At 32.9% G+C, this 19,035-nt stretch overlaps 1 protein-coding gene across 4 annotated transcripts in view; it reads right to left on the reverse strand.

Moving 5' to 3' along the window:
- LRP1B (LDL receptor related protein 1B) overlaps positions 1 to 19,035 on the reverse strand; it is a 1,805,568-nt gene that overhangs the window by 249,718 nt on the left and 1,536,815 nt on the right. For all 4 annotated transcript variants that reach the window (XR_012497488.2, XM_074335779.2, XM_074335774.2 and 1 more), the window contains exons 48-53: positions 16,530 to 16,643; positions 16,137 to 16,286; positions 13,664 to 13,786; positions 11,808 to 11,927; positions 5,256 to 5,384; positions 2,038 to 2,160 (exon numbers count right to left, since the gene is read on the reverse strand). Coding sequence is in view for 3 of the 4 variants with exons in the window: in XM_074335779.2 (XP_074191880.2) it covers positions 2,038 to 2,160; positions 5,256 to 5,384; positions 11,808 to 11,927; positions 13,664 to 13,786; positions 16,137 to 16,286; positions 16,530 to 16,643 (759 nt within the window). In the remaining variant the exon portion in view is untranslated. The remainder of the gene's footprint in view (positions 1 to 2,037; positions 2,161 to 5,255; positions 5,385 to 11,807; positions 11,928 to 13,663; positions 13,787 to 16,136; positions 16,287 to 16,529; positions 16,644 to 19,035) is intronic.

Here is a 19,035-nt window from a genome sequence, read left to right on the forward strand (position 1 = left end):
TCATATTTCCGGTCTTTAGAACTGAATTTCCAAGCACTCACTAACTACATAGCTTCATGTGACTGTCTGATTAACACTTCATTTTCAAAATGTCCAAAATTAATTTTTTGTTACCTCTCTCTTCTGCACCAACAACACTGGCCTGTAACCTCCTGTGCTCCAAAGCTAATTAGCAGGAACCACATCCACCGAGTCACCAGGCTAGAAATTCTCCTGTATTCTTCGTATCTAACCGTAAATGAATTCTGACCCCTTCTGCCCTTTCCATTCCACCTTTGCTGCCCTGGTTCAAAACCACATGATTAAATATCAGAACTATTGCAATAACCTTCTAACTAGTTTATTGCCCCCTTATGGCTCCCTTTTCCATAGCAATATTTTACCCACACTGCTGAAAAAGATGGTTCTAAAACACAAATTTGACTGAGACATTCCCCTGTTTCAAAACGTGTTCTGGTAAAATAATTAAATACAAATTCTTTAACATTGCATTTCAGACTTTTTAGGCTCTAGCTTCAATTTACCTCACAAAAGATGAATTGCTATTCCTCAATTATTTCAATTTACACATCTTTGTAAACATGCGTAGAATTTGCTCTGTGTCTGGAACTGCTGTATGCACTTTATAAATATTCCCTCTTTGAATTGTCTTACAAGGCCTAAGAGTTAACCAATGTCATTATAATCTTTCACAGAGGAGGAAATTGAGGTACAGGGAGGTGAAATAACTTTTCCAAGGTCACATAGCTAGTCACTGGCAGAGCCAGGATTGGACCCAGGCTGCCTGGCTCCAGGGTCCAGGCTCTTAACCACTATGTCGTGATCTCCAGCATCTAAATATGATTTCCTCTGAATAACATTCCCTGCTTCTACTCTCTAATGCTTCAAAAATCATTTTCTTAGCTCCAATTTCATGTATTATGATACTTATTCCTATCTGGCAATGTATGTTATTATGCTATACGGTATGTTTTATTTTCCTGCTTGTCTGTAAGTTCTTCTAGTGGGACCTCTGTCTCATTCATCACCATATAAATCAAAGTGTCAAGCAGAGGAAAGATATTCAATCATATGTAACTCTACTTCAGATTTACATCTTGAGTTATGATGTAGCTTTTAAAATTTCACATTCAATCTATGACTTAATGGTGAAATGATCATAAACACTGATATCCACTGATTTCAAAGAGATTCATATCAAAGACCATGGCTATAGACTCTGCACCGGGAGGACAAAAGACAGCCCTATATCTACTGCCTTTTATGTGTATAGGTGAATTTCATGTTTTTTCATTTTCTATTTATTCATGTATGCATTTAAATATTTTTCAAAAATAGTAGGTTTATACAAGGTTTCAACTTCAACTTGTAATATTTAATATATTGATTTTTATCATGAAAGTGATATACATATCTGTATATATATATACATATATATATATGTGTATATATATACATATGTATATGTGTATATATATATATATATATATATATATATATATATATATATACATATATGTTATATATGATGGTTAGATAAATACGTATGTAGTGACAAGACAAATTTCATGATAGCATAACATTTCAATCAATAAGTACATGTGTAAAAAGATAAGCCAAAAGAAAAATATTTACTATCCGGTTTTTCTGATAGTTGCGAAATTGCATTTTTTGTTGTTGTTTCATTCAAATATTAGATTTAGCCATAGCTTGGAATAATGAGCAATATATTGTCTTTAAAGTAGAATATTTTTTAAAGCACTTAAAATCAAAAATAATTTTATGAATATTTTCCAGTGTGGTTCCTGGTAAGAACACACTACAAGCAGTAGGCAAGATTTCCAAAGAAATGTGTAATTATTGTAGAGTTAAAAGAGGTTACATGTGGTGTATCTGTGTATTACTAAATTTAAATGTCTTTAGTGGCATTAATAAATGTGTTTGTTTTTGTTATTTATTTATATATTATTTGATTCATTTTAAAAGACTAATATTTAGCCTGAGAATCTTCTCCAGAAAATATTTAGATATACTTACCACACTGCAGTGACTCATCAGAGCCATCTCCACAGTCATCATCATGGTCACAAACAAATTGCTTCGGGATGCATACCTTATTGTGGCACATGAAAGCATTTTCATCACATGTATTATTGGGAGCTTAGAAAGACATAACGAAAAGAAAATTAGATGACTATTTTATTTTCCCCCACTTTAGGAGTTTGGGGAAAGTATCTATTATACTCAATAATTCACAGTTGTTTAGAAAAAAAATTTACCCAATATTCAATATATCATATAAATAATAATACACATTAACATGTATTTATTAATATATACTTGGATACATTAATACAAATATATATGTAATTCAAAGTTTTTGTATTAATACATTCAACAGTTCTAGAGTGAACCTGAAATATCAGGCCATTTGGCAATTTGTATGTTTTCTAAAGGATAAATTCAAAGGTTCATATGTAATAAAAAAAAAAAACAATACTTAATTGTAATTATGTGGTTGGATTTTTCTCTTCTTGTGCCTGTAGTAAGGCTAGTAAAGGGATACAAACATTGCTTTTTTGTAAAAAGTGAACCTGGAAAGACCACCAAGTGTTAATGCTCATAATAAAAGTAAAAATAAAATCAAAATGGCTGAGAAAGTTACTGTTTTGAAGAGGAAAGCAAAACATTTACGTGACTTCAAGAGTGGAGTGTTAAAATGGGTTAAGATCCAAGGTGTGATGAGCCCAACTATAAGTACTACACCATATAAGGAATATCGATCTATCAAATGAAATATCAATTCTTTCAGAATACTGACCCATGAAAGTTGTGCTCTAGCAAGGGCTGTAACCAGTGAGGGAGAGGCTTGGTCAAAATGTGCCATAAAAACCTCAGCAGATGTTCAAAAGATGGCAATTTGTGCAGATAAAATAAATTTTAATACCATATGCGTAGAATAGAGGTTTGTACAGATATAAATATTGTCTTCAATTACCTTTTTCCTACATTTAAGGGATACATGCTATGTAAAATTCAAGGTTTGAGATATTTTGAATGTCAAGAATCTGCTATATGGTAGATGCTATGTTATTGTGGTAATCAAGTCATGTTGTACACCTAAAATGTTATATGTCAATTATATCTCATTTTTTTAAGGAAAAAGAGACCATGCTATTATTGTATACATAAAGAGGAAAGCTTTGTGAAACATCGCTCTGCCTCTTGTATTTGTATCCTGAGCAAGCTTTGTGCATCTGTTTTTTAATCCATTTAATGGAGATAATAAAATCTATCTGATAAATTTCTTGCAAAAACTAGGTAAGTTATATGAAGCAGATCAGCTTATTTCAGGTACTCAATAAATTCTTAGGTGCTATTTAAATTCCTATCTATCTAACAATTATTTTTGGAAGAGTCTCCAAAACACTTCAATGAAATATTATTGTGGGAATTCAATAATGTAAGTAAAGACACCTACCAAAAATAACTGACATATAATGGGCACTTGAAAAATTTTAGATGCCTTCTAATCTCTCCCCTCCATGTCTTAATAGGCACTTTACCTAGAACACGTCTCTTTCTTTGTCATTTGTAACTCAGATGGTATTTTCATTTTCTTGAAATCCTTCCATGAAACTTCTGAGCTTTTTCAGATAATATTTCTTTGTGATGACCTAATGTTTTTTCTATGTATCATTCTGACACTTAAGGTATTTTAATTATTCTCTTACATGCCTATCAGTGAGCTCCTTACCCCAGACTGTCCCAAAGTCAATGGAGAAGGGAAAGCTCTGCTTTCAACTAAGTAATGATTGAAATAGAGGCATGAATAGGTAAAATAAAAGTATTTTTTTTGATTTAAGTATAATTTATTTTCAACATTTTTTTTTAAATATGAAAGCCACATAAGAGCAACATCAAAAATGACCCATTATAATCAAAGTAAAACTCAGTTACCAGTAAATCCTATAACTTTGAACTGTATAACAGCTTATATAAGTCAAGTGAGTTATGCCAATTATGATACATGGAATTTTTCTTTAAAATACTTAAACAACAGAGGCTTATTTGGCATTAACACTTTCAGGTCACTCAAATACAATTTCTTGTATTTTAGCATGGTTTATTCAATAGCACTCATGTGGTCCAAAAGTGTTAGTACGCCTCCCAGAGTGTCAACTTGCCACAATAGCAGCAGTATACTGGGGCCATCTGGATCCTGGAATTGATGCATAATCCTTTATTATGTAGCCCTCAGTGGCCCCATTGACCTTTACAGATACATGTATCAGTTTCAAGATCAAAGTGAATTATTTTACAGTAGCATGGCTTTTGTGCATATAGGCATGATCAAAGTTTTCCTTTCTCCTCTCTGCTTTAACTATCCCCCATATACACATATCACATACACACACACTTACATTATAGCTTCAAGTACAGTTTTAAAGTCCTGAAGACAGGTCATTGGAGAGATGATTGGCAGAATTCACTTTAATGAGCAGAGTTCACAGCATTGTTTCTGATAAATTGCTCAGTTCAACAGATCCCCTATGTGACCTTGGGAACTACATTCAAATATTCAGCCTCTTCATTCTCCTGATCATGCAAAGGAATTCATCTAAATTTTCACTATTGAGAAATTCCCTGTAAATTTCCTGAGGTGACCGAGAGTCACAAACTTAGTATATTGTCTCACCTCAAAGGTGTTTCTCTGATCCCCCAGCTTCATTCAGCTATATCCACACTATTTTTACTTGACCTAAGGGTTAATACTGTATCCATAGGACTAATGGGTGTTCAGTGACTCTGACCAGTAGGGATTTAGGTTCACAGCAGCCATTTACAGACTATCTGCAACACTCAATCTAAAATTTGCCATGGTGTGTGTGTGGGGCGGGGGGGGGGGGGGCAGGTAGAAGATGCTAAAAAGAAAGTAACAAACCTACCATATTCACACACAGATCGAGTTGTTAGTTACATGACCTCAGAAGTGAAATGATAAGTCTGTGTTAATCAAAACAGTTTTAAAATGGGTAATCCCACTGTGCATGTTTGAAATAATCTGAACAGAGGTTAGAGGGGTCGCTGAACTACCGTGATGACAACATCCCACCCGGTTAATTCTGATACTATCTGTGAGTTCAGGGATTGGGAAAGTGAGGGAAGTAGTGATACTATGAGTAGTGCAGAAGCAAATGTCTGAAGATGATGCTGCAGCTTTCTTTCATGTACAGCCCCACAAGTGTCCATACCACAGCCTGCTGTGGAGAGCTCATCACTTCCATTCGGACAGTCCCTCTCACCATCACAAAGCCAGTGTCGTGGCACACAGGCATGGGAGCCCTGGCAGCTGAACATGTCGGCCGCACAAGTGATGGCACCTGGAACCCAAAGAAAAAAATGCTATTAAGATCACAGCATGTTTGCTAAAAACACATCTCTCATTTACATTTCTTCTAGGTAAAAAGGGACACAGAAGAATGTCACTGAACAGAAAGAGACTGTAGTTATTCGGAATTATCAAATATTATTCTTCTCCTCTAAATATCTATACACTTTCCTCTCAGAATGCATTCTTTCTTAATTTCAAAGTTATATTTCTTAAAGCTACATGATATTTTCTGTTTGTGAAATGTAGCAGAGCATAGAAATGTCACAGAATTGTGAATCAATTGAGATAAAAATTCAAAAGGATTGAACTGTTAAGGATAATAATATACGAAGAAGAATAGAATTTTTGTTGCTTCATATATGCTTAGCACCTAATATATTAACTCATTGAATCCTCACAATAATTCCAAACAGTAGAACAATGATTAATCTCATGTCACGAAAAGGAAGTTGAAAAGCTTTAAGACAGTCACAAGTAACACAGGGTGCCACATGTTGAGTCCAAAACTTTTGATTCCTAAGCACCTTCTCTTAACCACTAATGTTATTATTGAAAGAATAAATGTACACATGTTCCCTTTGCATTTACACACTTAATACACAGACTTTATCTTTTCTCTGCTCTATCAATGGAAGGTCCCTTTAGTTGCATAATGTTGCTTTTCAAATGTATAATAAAAAAACACAAAAACAAAACTTGTTGACTTGAAAATTCAAAGGGTCATAGGTGGCATCTCCCTATTCCTCCTTATATAGCACAGTATAATCATCTAAAATCAGAAAATGATTCTCATGATGTTTCCCTAGTCCCAAGTAAAATTATACATATTGAATGATTTGTTTGTTATTTATATAAAATATTATAAAATATTTGTTGAGTGAATCAGTAATTGGACCCTCTAATTCTGTGATCAAAGGCTGCCCATAGGAAAGATGCTAAAAATTCTAATTTTAGAATTATTCATTAATATCTCCAAGAACAAAATATGACTGACAAGATTAAGGAAATGTATTTGTTTCTAAACATTTAAAACAGTAACTGACGTGCTTTAAATGGATTATCAATATCATCTTATTTTTTAGCCATAGAGTTGTTAACAGAAAATGCTTTCCAATGCAATGTTTTCAATATAGGGGATAGCAGGGTGACAGAACCCCCTGGTGATCTTTCCCAACATAAATATGCTTGTCCCTGACATATATTTTAGTTTGGAGGACAGGATGCCAACTGAATGTTGAAAAGTTCCCTAGACAATTCAGATTTGCTCATTTGATTGAGGATAAGTGCTAGTAGAAGAGAGTTTAATATATCTATTACAGGAAAGTCATAGAAAATCTATTAAATAAATGTTACATTCACTTAAAAATGAAACCACCTGCTACCTATTATGTCTTTAGTACCTTCTATAATAAAATTCTCTTCCTAAAAAATTAAATTTTTCCTTCTTGTTATCTATTTTTTCAAGCTTGCCATGAGAACATAGTGTCACTTTCACTATTATACTCTCAATTAGTGCTCTAATTTACATAACATTTTTGTCATTTAGCTTGAGAATTAAAAATGCATTTTTTTGCTATGAAAGTTTGATACATGTAAAACTCCTTGTCTACTTTTTTATTATCACTCTTATTCATTCTCAAGGTAGTCATAATAGATAAAGCATTGATTTAGCTATTGAGAAATTTAATTCTGTATGACCTTGGAGAAGACTAGTGTCTGAATTTCACTATCTGTAAAATGTAGGTTATGACTACAAAATTCCTAAGATACCTCAAACTAAAAAATGAGATAAGGCTCTTTGCAGCTAGTTTTATGGCTCCTTTGGTAGTGCTCAATGGATTCTGTGTTAACAGCCTGACAAAACAGCAGTCACTTGGAAAGAAAATGGGCCAAAGGAGAACTCGTGGCTTTGTTCCATAGTTACCACTGCCATCTGAAGACACGCAGCCTTCCTCAGGGATATGAATCCCAAGGGAGAAGCAAGCCAAGCTAAAGGAATTCCACCAGGTCCATCTCGTGCACTTTGTCACATACAATGTTTAATTACTGGTAAAAGTGACCATCTTATTTAGTATTTCGGAAACCTGGATTCCGGTCCTAGCTCTGTCATCTGTGATTCACTGAGTGACCTCAGACAAATTTATTAACCTCTGTGAGTTTCTCTTTTTTCATCTATCAAATAATGAAGGTGGACTAGACCATGATTTAAAAAAAATAAAAAATAAATAAATAAAAAAAGGGATCCTCAGATCCCTAGTCAGAACTACCATGTTTCTCCGAAAATAAGACCTAACTGGAAAATAAGCCTTAGCATGATTTTTCAGGATGACATACCCTGAACATAAGCCCTAATGAATCTTTTGGAGCAAACTTCAATATAAGACCCGGTCTTATTTTTGGGGAAACCCGGTAGCATGTGCTTATTAAGAAAGAATGTGTTTGTAGCCCACATTGCAATATTTGGAAGTAGGGATTGAGACTCTACATTTCAACACTTCTGAAAAAGGTATTTTGTGCAGGTTGAGAGCCACTGAGATAAACCATTGACAAAGTTCCTTCCCAATCCTAAAATACTAGGTTCACTTCATTGGCTGATGTTTGATCTAAAACAGTAGTGTTTATGTGTCACCAGCTTGGCAGTTAGTATATAAAATGCAGCCTGTAATTAAATTAAATTCACTGCGTGTTTTGAAAACAGGTAAACATGTCCTTTACAATCTTAATCCTTTTTTTTTTTTTTTTTTTGAATTCTAAGGACACTGAGAGATACAGACATAACAATAACAGTATTGTCAATGACAATAATGATATACATGAAAATAACTCTGGAAAATAAAGGAAAGATGCGAAATAGAACAAAAGATAATATAAATAAATTTATTTATACAGTGCACATTGGTCATGCTAGAGGATTACAATGGTTACAAAAAGGTATATCTTTTTGTATCCACATAACAGATAAGGCATTTGAGAAATGAGGAATCAAATAGATCTGCCCATGATCATACAGTTGAAAACTGCAGATGTGGGAGAAATGAACTCTGTATTACTTTAGAGTCTTCACCCAGTAAGGATGGAGGTATCATTGGAGCCATTTAGAGTAGGGTTAAACATAGGATGGACAACAAGGTGATTTAAAGACTAGCAGCATGCTCAACTCACTTTAAGGAGGTACTCCTTTTCTTAAAATTAAAGAAAGGTTTCATAGCAAATAGAAATACAGTAGGGAAAAGAGTTTAGCCTGTCATCTAATTGATTAGTAATTTATTTTTGCTTTCACAGCTTTTTTTATAGTGATCATTTTATATTTATCTTTATTTGTTATATAAGTTATTTTGGCTGTGTAAATAAAAAACAGATTTTGGTTCACTTAAATACAAGAAAATAAATTGCCTCTTTCAAAGGATAGTTCCAATTGTAAATTATTTACAGAGAACTTCAGTTTAGCTAAACATTTTAAAATTCTATCTACTTGTCTCCATGGTAGTAACATAAAGAGCAGGCCAGATTCCTGAAATTTAAAAAAAGGTGTTAAGTATACTTAACTTGATATGTGCACTTTATTCTATGATTCAGATCTTTTCCTCTCTAAAATGAGGATGCAAAGGCTATGAAAGAGGGCTGACATAATTATTATAGAATATATATCTACAAGTACAAACACATAGAACTACTCAGATGGATAAATAGAAAGACATATAAATTACTAGAATATTTGGTCAAGTATAATAAATTTATAGAAATTATATTGCTTCTTTCTTTTACCCCTTAAGAAATTCAGTTAATTTTATTTAAGTTATTTGTTAAATGTTTGTGATTATTTAAAAACAATTACAAACAAGCTATTAGAAACAATCAACGAAAACAGTAAAGTTGCCAACTACAAAATCAACGTACAAAAGTCCATTGCATTCCTATATACTAACAATTAAATCTCAGAAAAAGAAATACAAAAAACAATTCCTTTTGCAGTTGCAGCAAAAAGAATAACATACCTAGGAATAAACTTAACCAAGGATGTGAAAGACCTACATGCTGAAAACTACAAGACATTTTTAAAAGAAATTGAAGGAGACACAAAGAAATGGAAAGACATTTTGTGCTCATGGATTGGAAGAATCAACATAGTTAAAATGGCCATATTACCCAAAGCAATAAACAGATTTAATACAATCCCCGTCAAAATCCCAATGGTATGTTTTAAAGAAATAGAACAAAAAATCATCAGATTTGTTTGGAACCACAAAACACCCTGAATAGCCAAAGCAATCTTAAGAAAAAAGAACAATACTGGAGGCATCACACTCCCTGACTTTAGCTTGTAGTACAGGGCTACAATAATCAAAACAGCATGGTATTGGCAGAAAAACAGACACATAGACCAATGGAATAGAATTGAGAACCCAGAAATAAAACCACATAAATATAGACACATACTTTTTGACAAAGAAGCAAAAAACATACAATGGAGAAAAGACAGCCTCTTCAATAAATGGTGCTGGCAGAATTGGATAGCCACCTGCAAAAGATTGAAACTGGACTGCTATCTGTCACCATGTACCAAAATTAATTCAAAATGGATCAAAGACTTAAGCATAAGACTTGACAGAATAAACTGCATAGAAAAAAACATAGGCACTAAACTTATGGACCTTGGGTTCAAAGAGCATTTTATGAATTTGATTCCAAAGGCAGGGGAAGTAAAAGCCAAAATACGTGAATGGGACTATATGAAACTTAAAAGCTTCTGCACAGCAAAAGAAACCATTGACAAAATAAAGAGGCAACCAACTGAATGAGAGAAGATTTTTGCAAACAGTGCCTCTGATAAGGGGCTAATATCCAAAATATACAAGGAACTCATGCAACTCAACAACTAAAAAAACAAACAACCCAATTGAAAAATGGGCGGACGACCTGAAGAGACATTTCTCCAAAGAGGACATACAAATGGCAAATAGACATATGAAAAAATGCTCAACATCCCTAATCATCAGAGAAATGCAAATAAAAACCGCAGTGAGATATCACCTTATCCCAGTCAGAATGGCAATCATCAACAAGACAAATAGTAACAAGTGTTGGAGAGGCAGTGGAGAAAAAGGAACCCTCATACACTGTTGGTGGGAATGCAGACTGGTGCAGCCGCTATGGAAGGCAGTGTGGAGGTTCCTCAAAAAATTACGAATAGAATTACCATATGACTCAGCAATCCCTCTCCTGGGTATCTACCCAAAAAATCTGAAAACATTTATACATAAAGACACGTGTGCTCCAATGTTCATTACAGCTTTATTTACGGTGGCCAAGACATGGAAACAACCAAAATGTCCTTCAATAGATGAATAGATAAAGAAGTTGTGGTATATATATACACAATGGAATACTATTCAGTGGTAAGAAAAGATGAAATAGGACCATTTGTGACAACATGGACGGATCTTGAGATTATAATTCTAAGCGAAATAAGTCAGACAGAAAAAGCAGAGAACCATATGATTTCACTGATATGTGGTATATAAACCAAAAACAACAAAAGAAGAAGACAAACAAATAAGAAACAAAATCACATAGACACAGACAATAGTTTAGTGGTTACCAGAGGGTAAGGGGGCAGGGGAGTTGGAGATGAGGGTAAGGGGGATCAAATATATGGTGATGGAAAGAGAACTGACTCTGGGTGGTGAGAACACAATGGGATTTATAGATGATGTAATACAGAATTGTACACCTGAAATCTATGTAATTTTACTAACAATTGTCACCCCAATAAACTTTAAAAAAAAAAAATAAAATAAATAAATAAAATAAAAACAATTACGATGCCTGTGTAGTTGACATATAGTAGTCAAATATAAACATTTAACACTATATCTCTAATTATATAAAGCTGAATTTAAAGTACATTTTAAAATAACATACAATAGCCTCCTTCTTTGCTTCCCATTGAAAAAATGAAATAAACATGATCAGTATAATGCACACACACACACACACACACATAGCATGTGTGGCTTGTGACAGTATAAATCAATGTAATACTTTTCAAGGACAACTTGACAATACAAATCAAGAGCCATCATAAAACATTTGTTCATTTGATCCAAGTAATTCCAATTATTGAGATCTATTCCAAAGGAGTCATTGAATACCAGAAATTAAATTTACAAATGTGTTCATTGTGTCAATATTCAGGGGAAAAAGCCTGAACTTTGAAAAACAACCATATATATAAAAACAGAAAAATTGGTTGTCATAATAATAATCAAAAAGCTATATAGAAATGTGTATGTAAATTTAATGTGAAGATAATAGTAGAAAACAAAGTTTTATGTGTACTGTATAATAAAATGATAGAGCATATGTGTCATCCACCTAAAATCTGAAGGGGAACACAAAAGAAGCAACTCACCACAAATACTATCACTTTCATCTAGTCCATCTCCACAATCATCCTCTCCATCACAAATCCAGTGTTTCGATATACATTTTTGTGCAGAACAAGCAAACTGGTTCCAAGAACATGAGGAATCTAGAAAACAAACAAGAATATCTCTTTGGTATGAAATAAAAAAAGTTGTTTGAGACCGTTTTAGAACATATCTAAGAGTAAGAAAGTTCTTTTCTGGACTTGACTACACTCAACAGTCCTGTAATAAAATAAGCCAAATTCCTCTTCTCTATGACAGCTCTATAAAATGGTGACAACAGCTTCCAAATTCCCTCTGCATTTCCAGATTATACAATCTTGTTCCTTCAATATAATTTTCACAGGGTTTGACTTTGAAGTAGTCAGTCATTTAACCAGGACTCTCCGCTAAGTATACTCAAGTTTATCATTGAAAACAACAACAACAAAAACATGTGGTGCCCAGATATAAAATAAATCTTCCAGGTGTGATCTACTTATCCTTTCTAATTTTTCATCTATTTTAGAACAATTGGAGGAACATTTACATCCTGGGCAAGGTGGATTCACCAGCGTATGTTTTTATTTTTAAAGATGAGGTGAGGACAGGGGTTTCAGCTTGAGGACAAGCAACCAGTCTTGTACCTATACGTACATAACACATTGATATTTTTGTTTCTCTCCCTCAAGAACACTTAAGTCTAATTAATAACATCCAAATTCATTGGCATGGTGACTGGTACGTTATTACTAATTATGTGTTTGTATTAGTGTACTCCATTCATTTCCAAAGTCAGGTTTGTGATTACTCTCTACTCTCCACTCAGCATTCTTATCACCATGGAAGATCCAAAAATCCTTCTCAATTTTCAAATATAAATTACCATATTTTTATTTTTATTTTTATGCTATAAAATAGTTTAAAAAGTTTGTACCTTTATTTGAAATATTTACTTAAGTGACTTATGAAAAAAGAAGAGATGTTTACAAAAACTGAAGTCTGGAAAAAATAAAATTAAGGAAGATACAACCATATAATGGCTTCCTGTCCAGAAATTCTGAATCTATATAAACTATTTGCAAAGTTCTTAGTTAATCTTTCTCAGAATCTGGGTTTAATGTAAAGATATATAGCATCTTAAACAAAATGAACCTTTATATTTCATGGTGACATTTACTTTTAGGGGAATTTGACATATCATAGACAATCCATTTTAATTTTTTTCCTAATCTGTCTAATCATCACAGTGCATGTTATTTGTTTTAAATGAAAATAGTGAATCCATGTTTTGTTTCCCTATAGAAAATTTATTTGTCCTGGAAATCACAAAATCCATACATTTTACAAAGTAAATTTTAAAATGCTTTCTTACCGTGCTAAGTAAAATAAAATGTACACAAGTAGAAATTAGGAGGTAGGTGGTAAAGGATGGGAACTTAAAGAAATTCAGATTTAAGCATACTATTTAAAGCTATACATGTAATTAACAGAAACGGTTTAGATAAAAATACATAGTCAATACCAGGAACGGGGAGTATAATGAGTAGTATGATCTAAATCCTTATTTTTAATAGCAGAAAATAAATAAATGAGCATCTAAAGTAAATGAAGGTATCTAATTTAGATTGATGGAGGTAACAACCAAGGAAAAGAAGTTAAAAGAAAACGCTAGGACAGGAGATTATTATTATTCATTATATGTTTTCCTGTTCTATTTTAATTTTTAATTTTGTATTAATAAAATTGAAAATTGATGTTAAACTCAATTAGCAATATTTTGTATACTATCTCTATCCAAGAGAACGTCAGCATATAAATAATATGGTTTATGAAACTAAAGCAAGACATGACATCTCACCACAGTGGAATTCATCAAGTCCATCCTCACAATCTTTCTGACCATCACATATCCAGGTATTCAAAATACATCTTCCACTAGGACAACCAAAATAATTTTCTTCACATTTGTGTTTGTTTTGCACTGTGACAAAATATAGAATGTAATGTCAAATAATTGAATCTTAGACTTCTGCAATATAGGTAGATATCAAAACAGTAATACTCCTTGAATTGGAAGGGATGAATAACAAGAAAACTTGAATTAAAAAGAGCTGAGGTGTTCTCTTTAAGAATGCAAATGTCATGAAAACCAAGGAAAAAAGTAAAAAATGTGGCACAAACTGGAGGAAACTAGGGAGATATAATAATCAAATTCAAACCAGGATTAAATCTGGAATCAGAAAGATGAAACCAATGAAAAAATTGGTTAAGTACAAATAATATGGAATTTCAGTAACAAAATAAAATACTGAAATGAGTATAAAGTGAGTGAGCCTAAGGCCCAAGAATCATTTTGGACAGAAAATATTTTTAATTCCCTATTCAGAAAAAAATTAAATTACAAAAACATTAGGGGATCTTTATGGAGAAAGTGGGATGTTTCTACTGTCCTGTAGTTTGTGTAGGCTTTGAGAAGATTTAAGTAAGTATTCTCTATTTTAAGGAAGAAAAGCAAGTTACAATCGAATCTCCAAAAATGTTATGTCTTGCAGAAATATCATGAGAATAAAGACCTTCTGTATGCAAAATCATTTTGTAAGTTGTACTGTAAATTATTTTGTAAGTTATTATATTTTTAATAGTGTTATTATTATAACCTCCAAGACTACATATAAAATACTAGATATTTTTCTTTACTGGATATTACTGGTCCACTTGCACCTCCAGGTTTACATAGTTTTAGACTGACTAGCTCATAGCCAATCTAAAAGTAAACCTCAGAATACTTATGCCAATCACATTATAATGATCCGTTATGACTACTGGATAATAAGAAAAATCACCCCCGTTTTATTTTTTTTTTAATGTCAATTCTGTAGATCTAATCAAATATGAAAATGTTTTTTGAGGAATTCACTATTAAATCAAAAACTGTTGAGTGAGTTTTATATTTTACTTTTTCAGATGATATTGCTAGATATAACTTAAGGCATTCAGACTGACCTATTACTGGATTCTTCTGTATCTGTTCACTTGTCTTATACTTCTACGTGAGTGTCCCTTTCCTTCTTCTCCAGTATAATCACAATTCTCTATTAGTGCTGAATGTTAACTTTTAAAATAATTTATTAACACTAGAAATATGTAAAGTGTACAAAAAAGTTAAATAAAGTACATTTAATATTAAGTTCTATTATGTGCTGCCTTCAAGATAATTTAAAAAATTAACTGCAGCCATAATGAGGTAAGAAATTATAGAAAGATCACTGGATTAAGAATCTAGACACCAGGTTCCATGCGTATGAAACAATATTTCTGTATTTCTTTTTAAATGTTTTATATAATTAAAAGTCAAATAAAAGATGTGAAAGAGTTGTGGTGAGTCACAGAATGTTACACACTGATGAACAACAACAAAAAAAAGGACTTTGCTATTGCCCAATTAAGTGGTAGATTGTATTCAGAATATCAATTCTTCACATTAGATTGTGTGCATGTGCCTTTGCATATAGCAGTGTGTAGAATATCGACAGATACAATTTCTTAAAATGTTTCAAAATGTATTAAATGTCACCTAAACAGAAAAAGTGAGTAGGGTAAGGAGAGGGAAACAAATAGCAGTATGAGAACACATATAATAGTTTCCCATATAGCATATCTACTTCCAGTTATAGTAATTTAACACCTTTCATTCCTGTATTATTATATATTTTTAAATGTTTCTTCAAATAGTTAAAAAGAAACAGGGCCATGACCTTTTCATGAAAGCCATTCTCCTAAGAATGCAGACAGTCTTTTACACAGTTTATGTCAGTAAACATGGTTAATATATTAAACATGCCTGTCTGAACTTGATCCAGTAATTACTACCCCATAGTACTATGGAAAAAGATTGTGTAAACTGCATCCGACAGCTTGACCTAACAGTATACGCTGAATAGTAACATTGAGTAAAGCTAGTGGTGAGAAATATAGTCTGCCTCTCTTTAGCCTATGAATAGTTTTTCCTCGATATGTAATATTTCCATGGAAATGTTATAGATCATACATTTTAAGTGTAATCATCAACTTTAAAAGGTTTAACAGTGAACTGAACATGAAAGAGGAAACTGATCCAAATACAGAATAGGTCTCTTATCATCAAAATCGTTAAAAAAGATCAAGTGGCATGTTTAGAACAGGATGCTTATTTTTAATTTAGTCCACATTATTTGTATTTTAAACTTTACTGCATATCAATAATGGAAATTAATGAGTTTATTCTATACAATTAGCCTCTGAATCTTTTTTCCATCACAGGACATTTTTTTTTTTTCTTTTTCCAGAATTACCTGGGCATTTTAACTCATCTGAATAGTCTCCACAGTCGTTAGATCCATCACATATCCAGGTTGGCAGAACACACAGTGAGGTAGAATTACATTTTATGAACCCTGTGGTTTTCACTCCAAGTTTATAGAAGTGTGTACAGTCCGTATTATCTATAAGGAGATAAATAGAAAAATAAAAAAATACCTCATCTGCAACAATTATGAGCCTTCTGTGTAGGTCATAGAGACAAGAAAAGTTAACTTCATGTGAAGAAGTAAATATGGAATTATCCTACACAACAGGATTTATAACATATCAAGTCTAAATGAGGTTCAGTGAAAAGTTGGATAGTGTCCAATGTAATGCACAGAGTGACCAGGCACATACTAATAAAATGTAGTGGAGTATCTTACTGCAGTTTTTTTCATCTGAAGCATCTGTACAATCTATGTTCTGGTTGCAACGTGCTGATCTTGGAATGCATGTCCCATCTGCACAGCGGAACTCAATAGCAGCACAGGTTGAAACTAGAAAAATAGGTAAATAAATAAAATGATAGATGAAACAGAAAAGAAAATGACTTCTTATTTTAACATTTTGATTGTTTTAGTTAAATTCACACTTTTGTTTGGTTCTGCTTATTTAATTCTGAGAAGTCAAACTTGACTTTTGGCCCCCACCCCAAGCTTGGGTTGGATTCCTCATACATCTTCCCTTGTCACACAATTCTTCGTTCTGTGGTGGTACTTATAATACTGCATTGCAATTGCCTCTTTATGTAGCTGCTCCCCTACTAAACTCTAAACTCCATGAAAGTAGAGACTAGGCTTTGTTCCCCATGATAATGCCAGTTCAGGACTAAGTCAACATACAAAAAACACACACAAAAAAAACAAACAAACAAAAATAATAATAATTTTGTGGAAAATTCTCTCTTCTTCCAACATCAAAAGACAAGGTTATGATCCTAAGTGAACTCCTGACTAAGAACATATAGGGAAATCCTAATCTGACTTCTAAGATGTGGAACATTCCCTGCTTGATATAGAGACAAAGACAGAGAAACACAGACTGAGAGGGAGAAACCACTGAGCATTTGCTTTAGTACCCCCAGAGGGGACAGTAGCTCAGCCATCCATACTAGAAAGCCATCCATGCTATGTTATAATCATTTACATGACCATATCACTAACATTCGGTATAGAAACTATGGGTGCCTCATGCCAAGAAACATAAATGTGGTATGACTTGTCTCTATTGTTGGAAAGTACGGCTTTCCAATTCCCTGCTATGCTCAGATGAAACTGAGTTTCAATATGCTACTGTCATTATCTATATTTTGAACAGAATAGCTTATTCTTATTCATATATTCATTTCTCCTTTGCTTACACATTCATTACCATATAATGGTTTCCAGCAATATGTTGTGAACAGGTGCATGACTTGCTATGTGTGTTAGATAACTTAGGTGAGATTTCCATTCCAAATTTAAATTTCCACAGGTTGGTTATGTTAATGTACAACCTAAAGGGCTCTTTGATTATGCTACTTTTACTAGAGGTGATATCTTAAAGAGGCTATTTAATTATAAATAGAAAGTATATCAATCGTAAGTGGTTAAAATGCTATCTTAAAATATGTATATTTTACCAAAGGTGTGTATGTCATTTATATTTCATAATGCACTGCTCTTATTATATTTAATTGTGCTGCAATTCTATCATTATTATTGCTTAAATAATGATTAGAATAAATGTTTTATTTACAATTTGCAATTACAATGCTTCACTGTTTTCTTTATTAAAAAGAGCATCTTATCATCTGAAACAGATAATGCTATTATGAGTAGAGACACACAATTTCAAACAGGAAAAAATAGATATTTATCTTTTATTTCTAAAAGAGCAAAATTTCCTCCGTATTCCTTTCTATTACATTTCACATTTAACATTCTTAAACGGGAACAATACATGGAATATATAACATAGAACATCAACTTGACAAGCATTTAGATTTTGTTTCTGACTTTGCTATGTATCAGCAGTCTCCCATTAAGAGGTTCCATTCGAAAATATTCCTTATAATCTCTTTATGTAGAAGACAGGGTTCATTTTTCTGTGAAACAATATTCTAGATAGTGGTAATATGCCTAGACAAGTCTACAAAGATGTGTCTCCTAATACACTTGAAGTTTTATCTTACAGAGTTTAGGATGCCAAAAAGATCCCAATAGAGACAATCACAACCCATTTCATCATTTCCATCTTCCTCTAAGTGTCCACAGACAATCTTCTGTGTATGCGGCAGGGAATGAATCAGAGGGGGTCTAGTAGCAGACAGAGGGAAGAGGGAAGTTATGACTCCATGAACATGGGGATGGCATTTCAGACAGTTAAGAGGACTGAAGGTTCAGGGATTTCACAGTAATAGAGTTTCAGAAATAGTGTTGGGGGCTCTCAGGTGGCAGTAAGAGTAAGAATTAATTTAAGAAGTGGGAAATATGGAACACTAAAACACAAGTTTTAGATGGAATTCTGGGAAGAAGAAAGAAACGAGAGGAACTGAAAAGAAACTGTAACTTTGAAGTTGAGAAGATCGATTAGGAGATCGTTTTTAAAATATAGGCACAGTAAATTAGATAACGTAGCGGGTCAGGAGAACTGGGTAGAGGGTAGAATATTTGCAGGATGTATTTTTTTCCCATTTTACCAATCCAAAATAAGGCTATGATTCTTGGTGAGAAGGCCTAGGAGTGTATAAGATGTGCAAATAGGAACAGATAATCACTTTACTTCTAATCCTTTTCCCGCAGAGTCCACAACTTGGTATAGTTTGGGAACCACTCGAGGATTAAATAGGGTGGTAATTGGCAATAGAATTAGATATATTAAATGGTTGCAAGATTTCATAAGCAGCAA

This window comes from Rhinolophus sinicus, chromosome 17 (assembly GCF_057876585.1).
Source record: "Rhinolophus sinicus isolate RSI-liver-muscle chromosome 17, RSI-T2T, whole genome shotgun sequence".
NCBI lineage: Eukaryota > Metazoa > Chordata > Mammalia > Chiroptera > Rhinolophidae > Rhinolophus > Rhinolophus sinicus.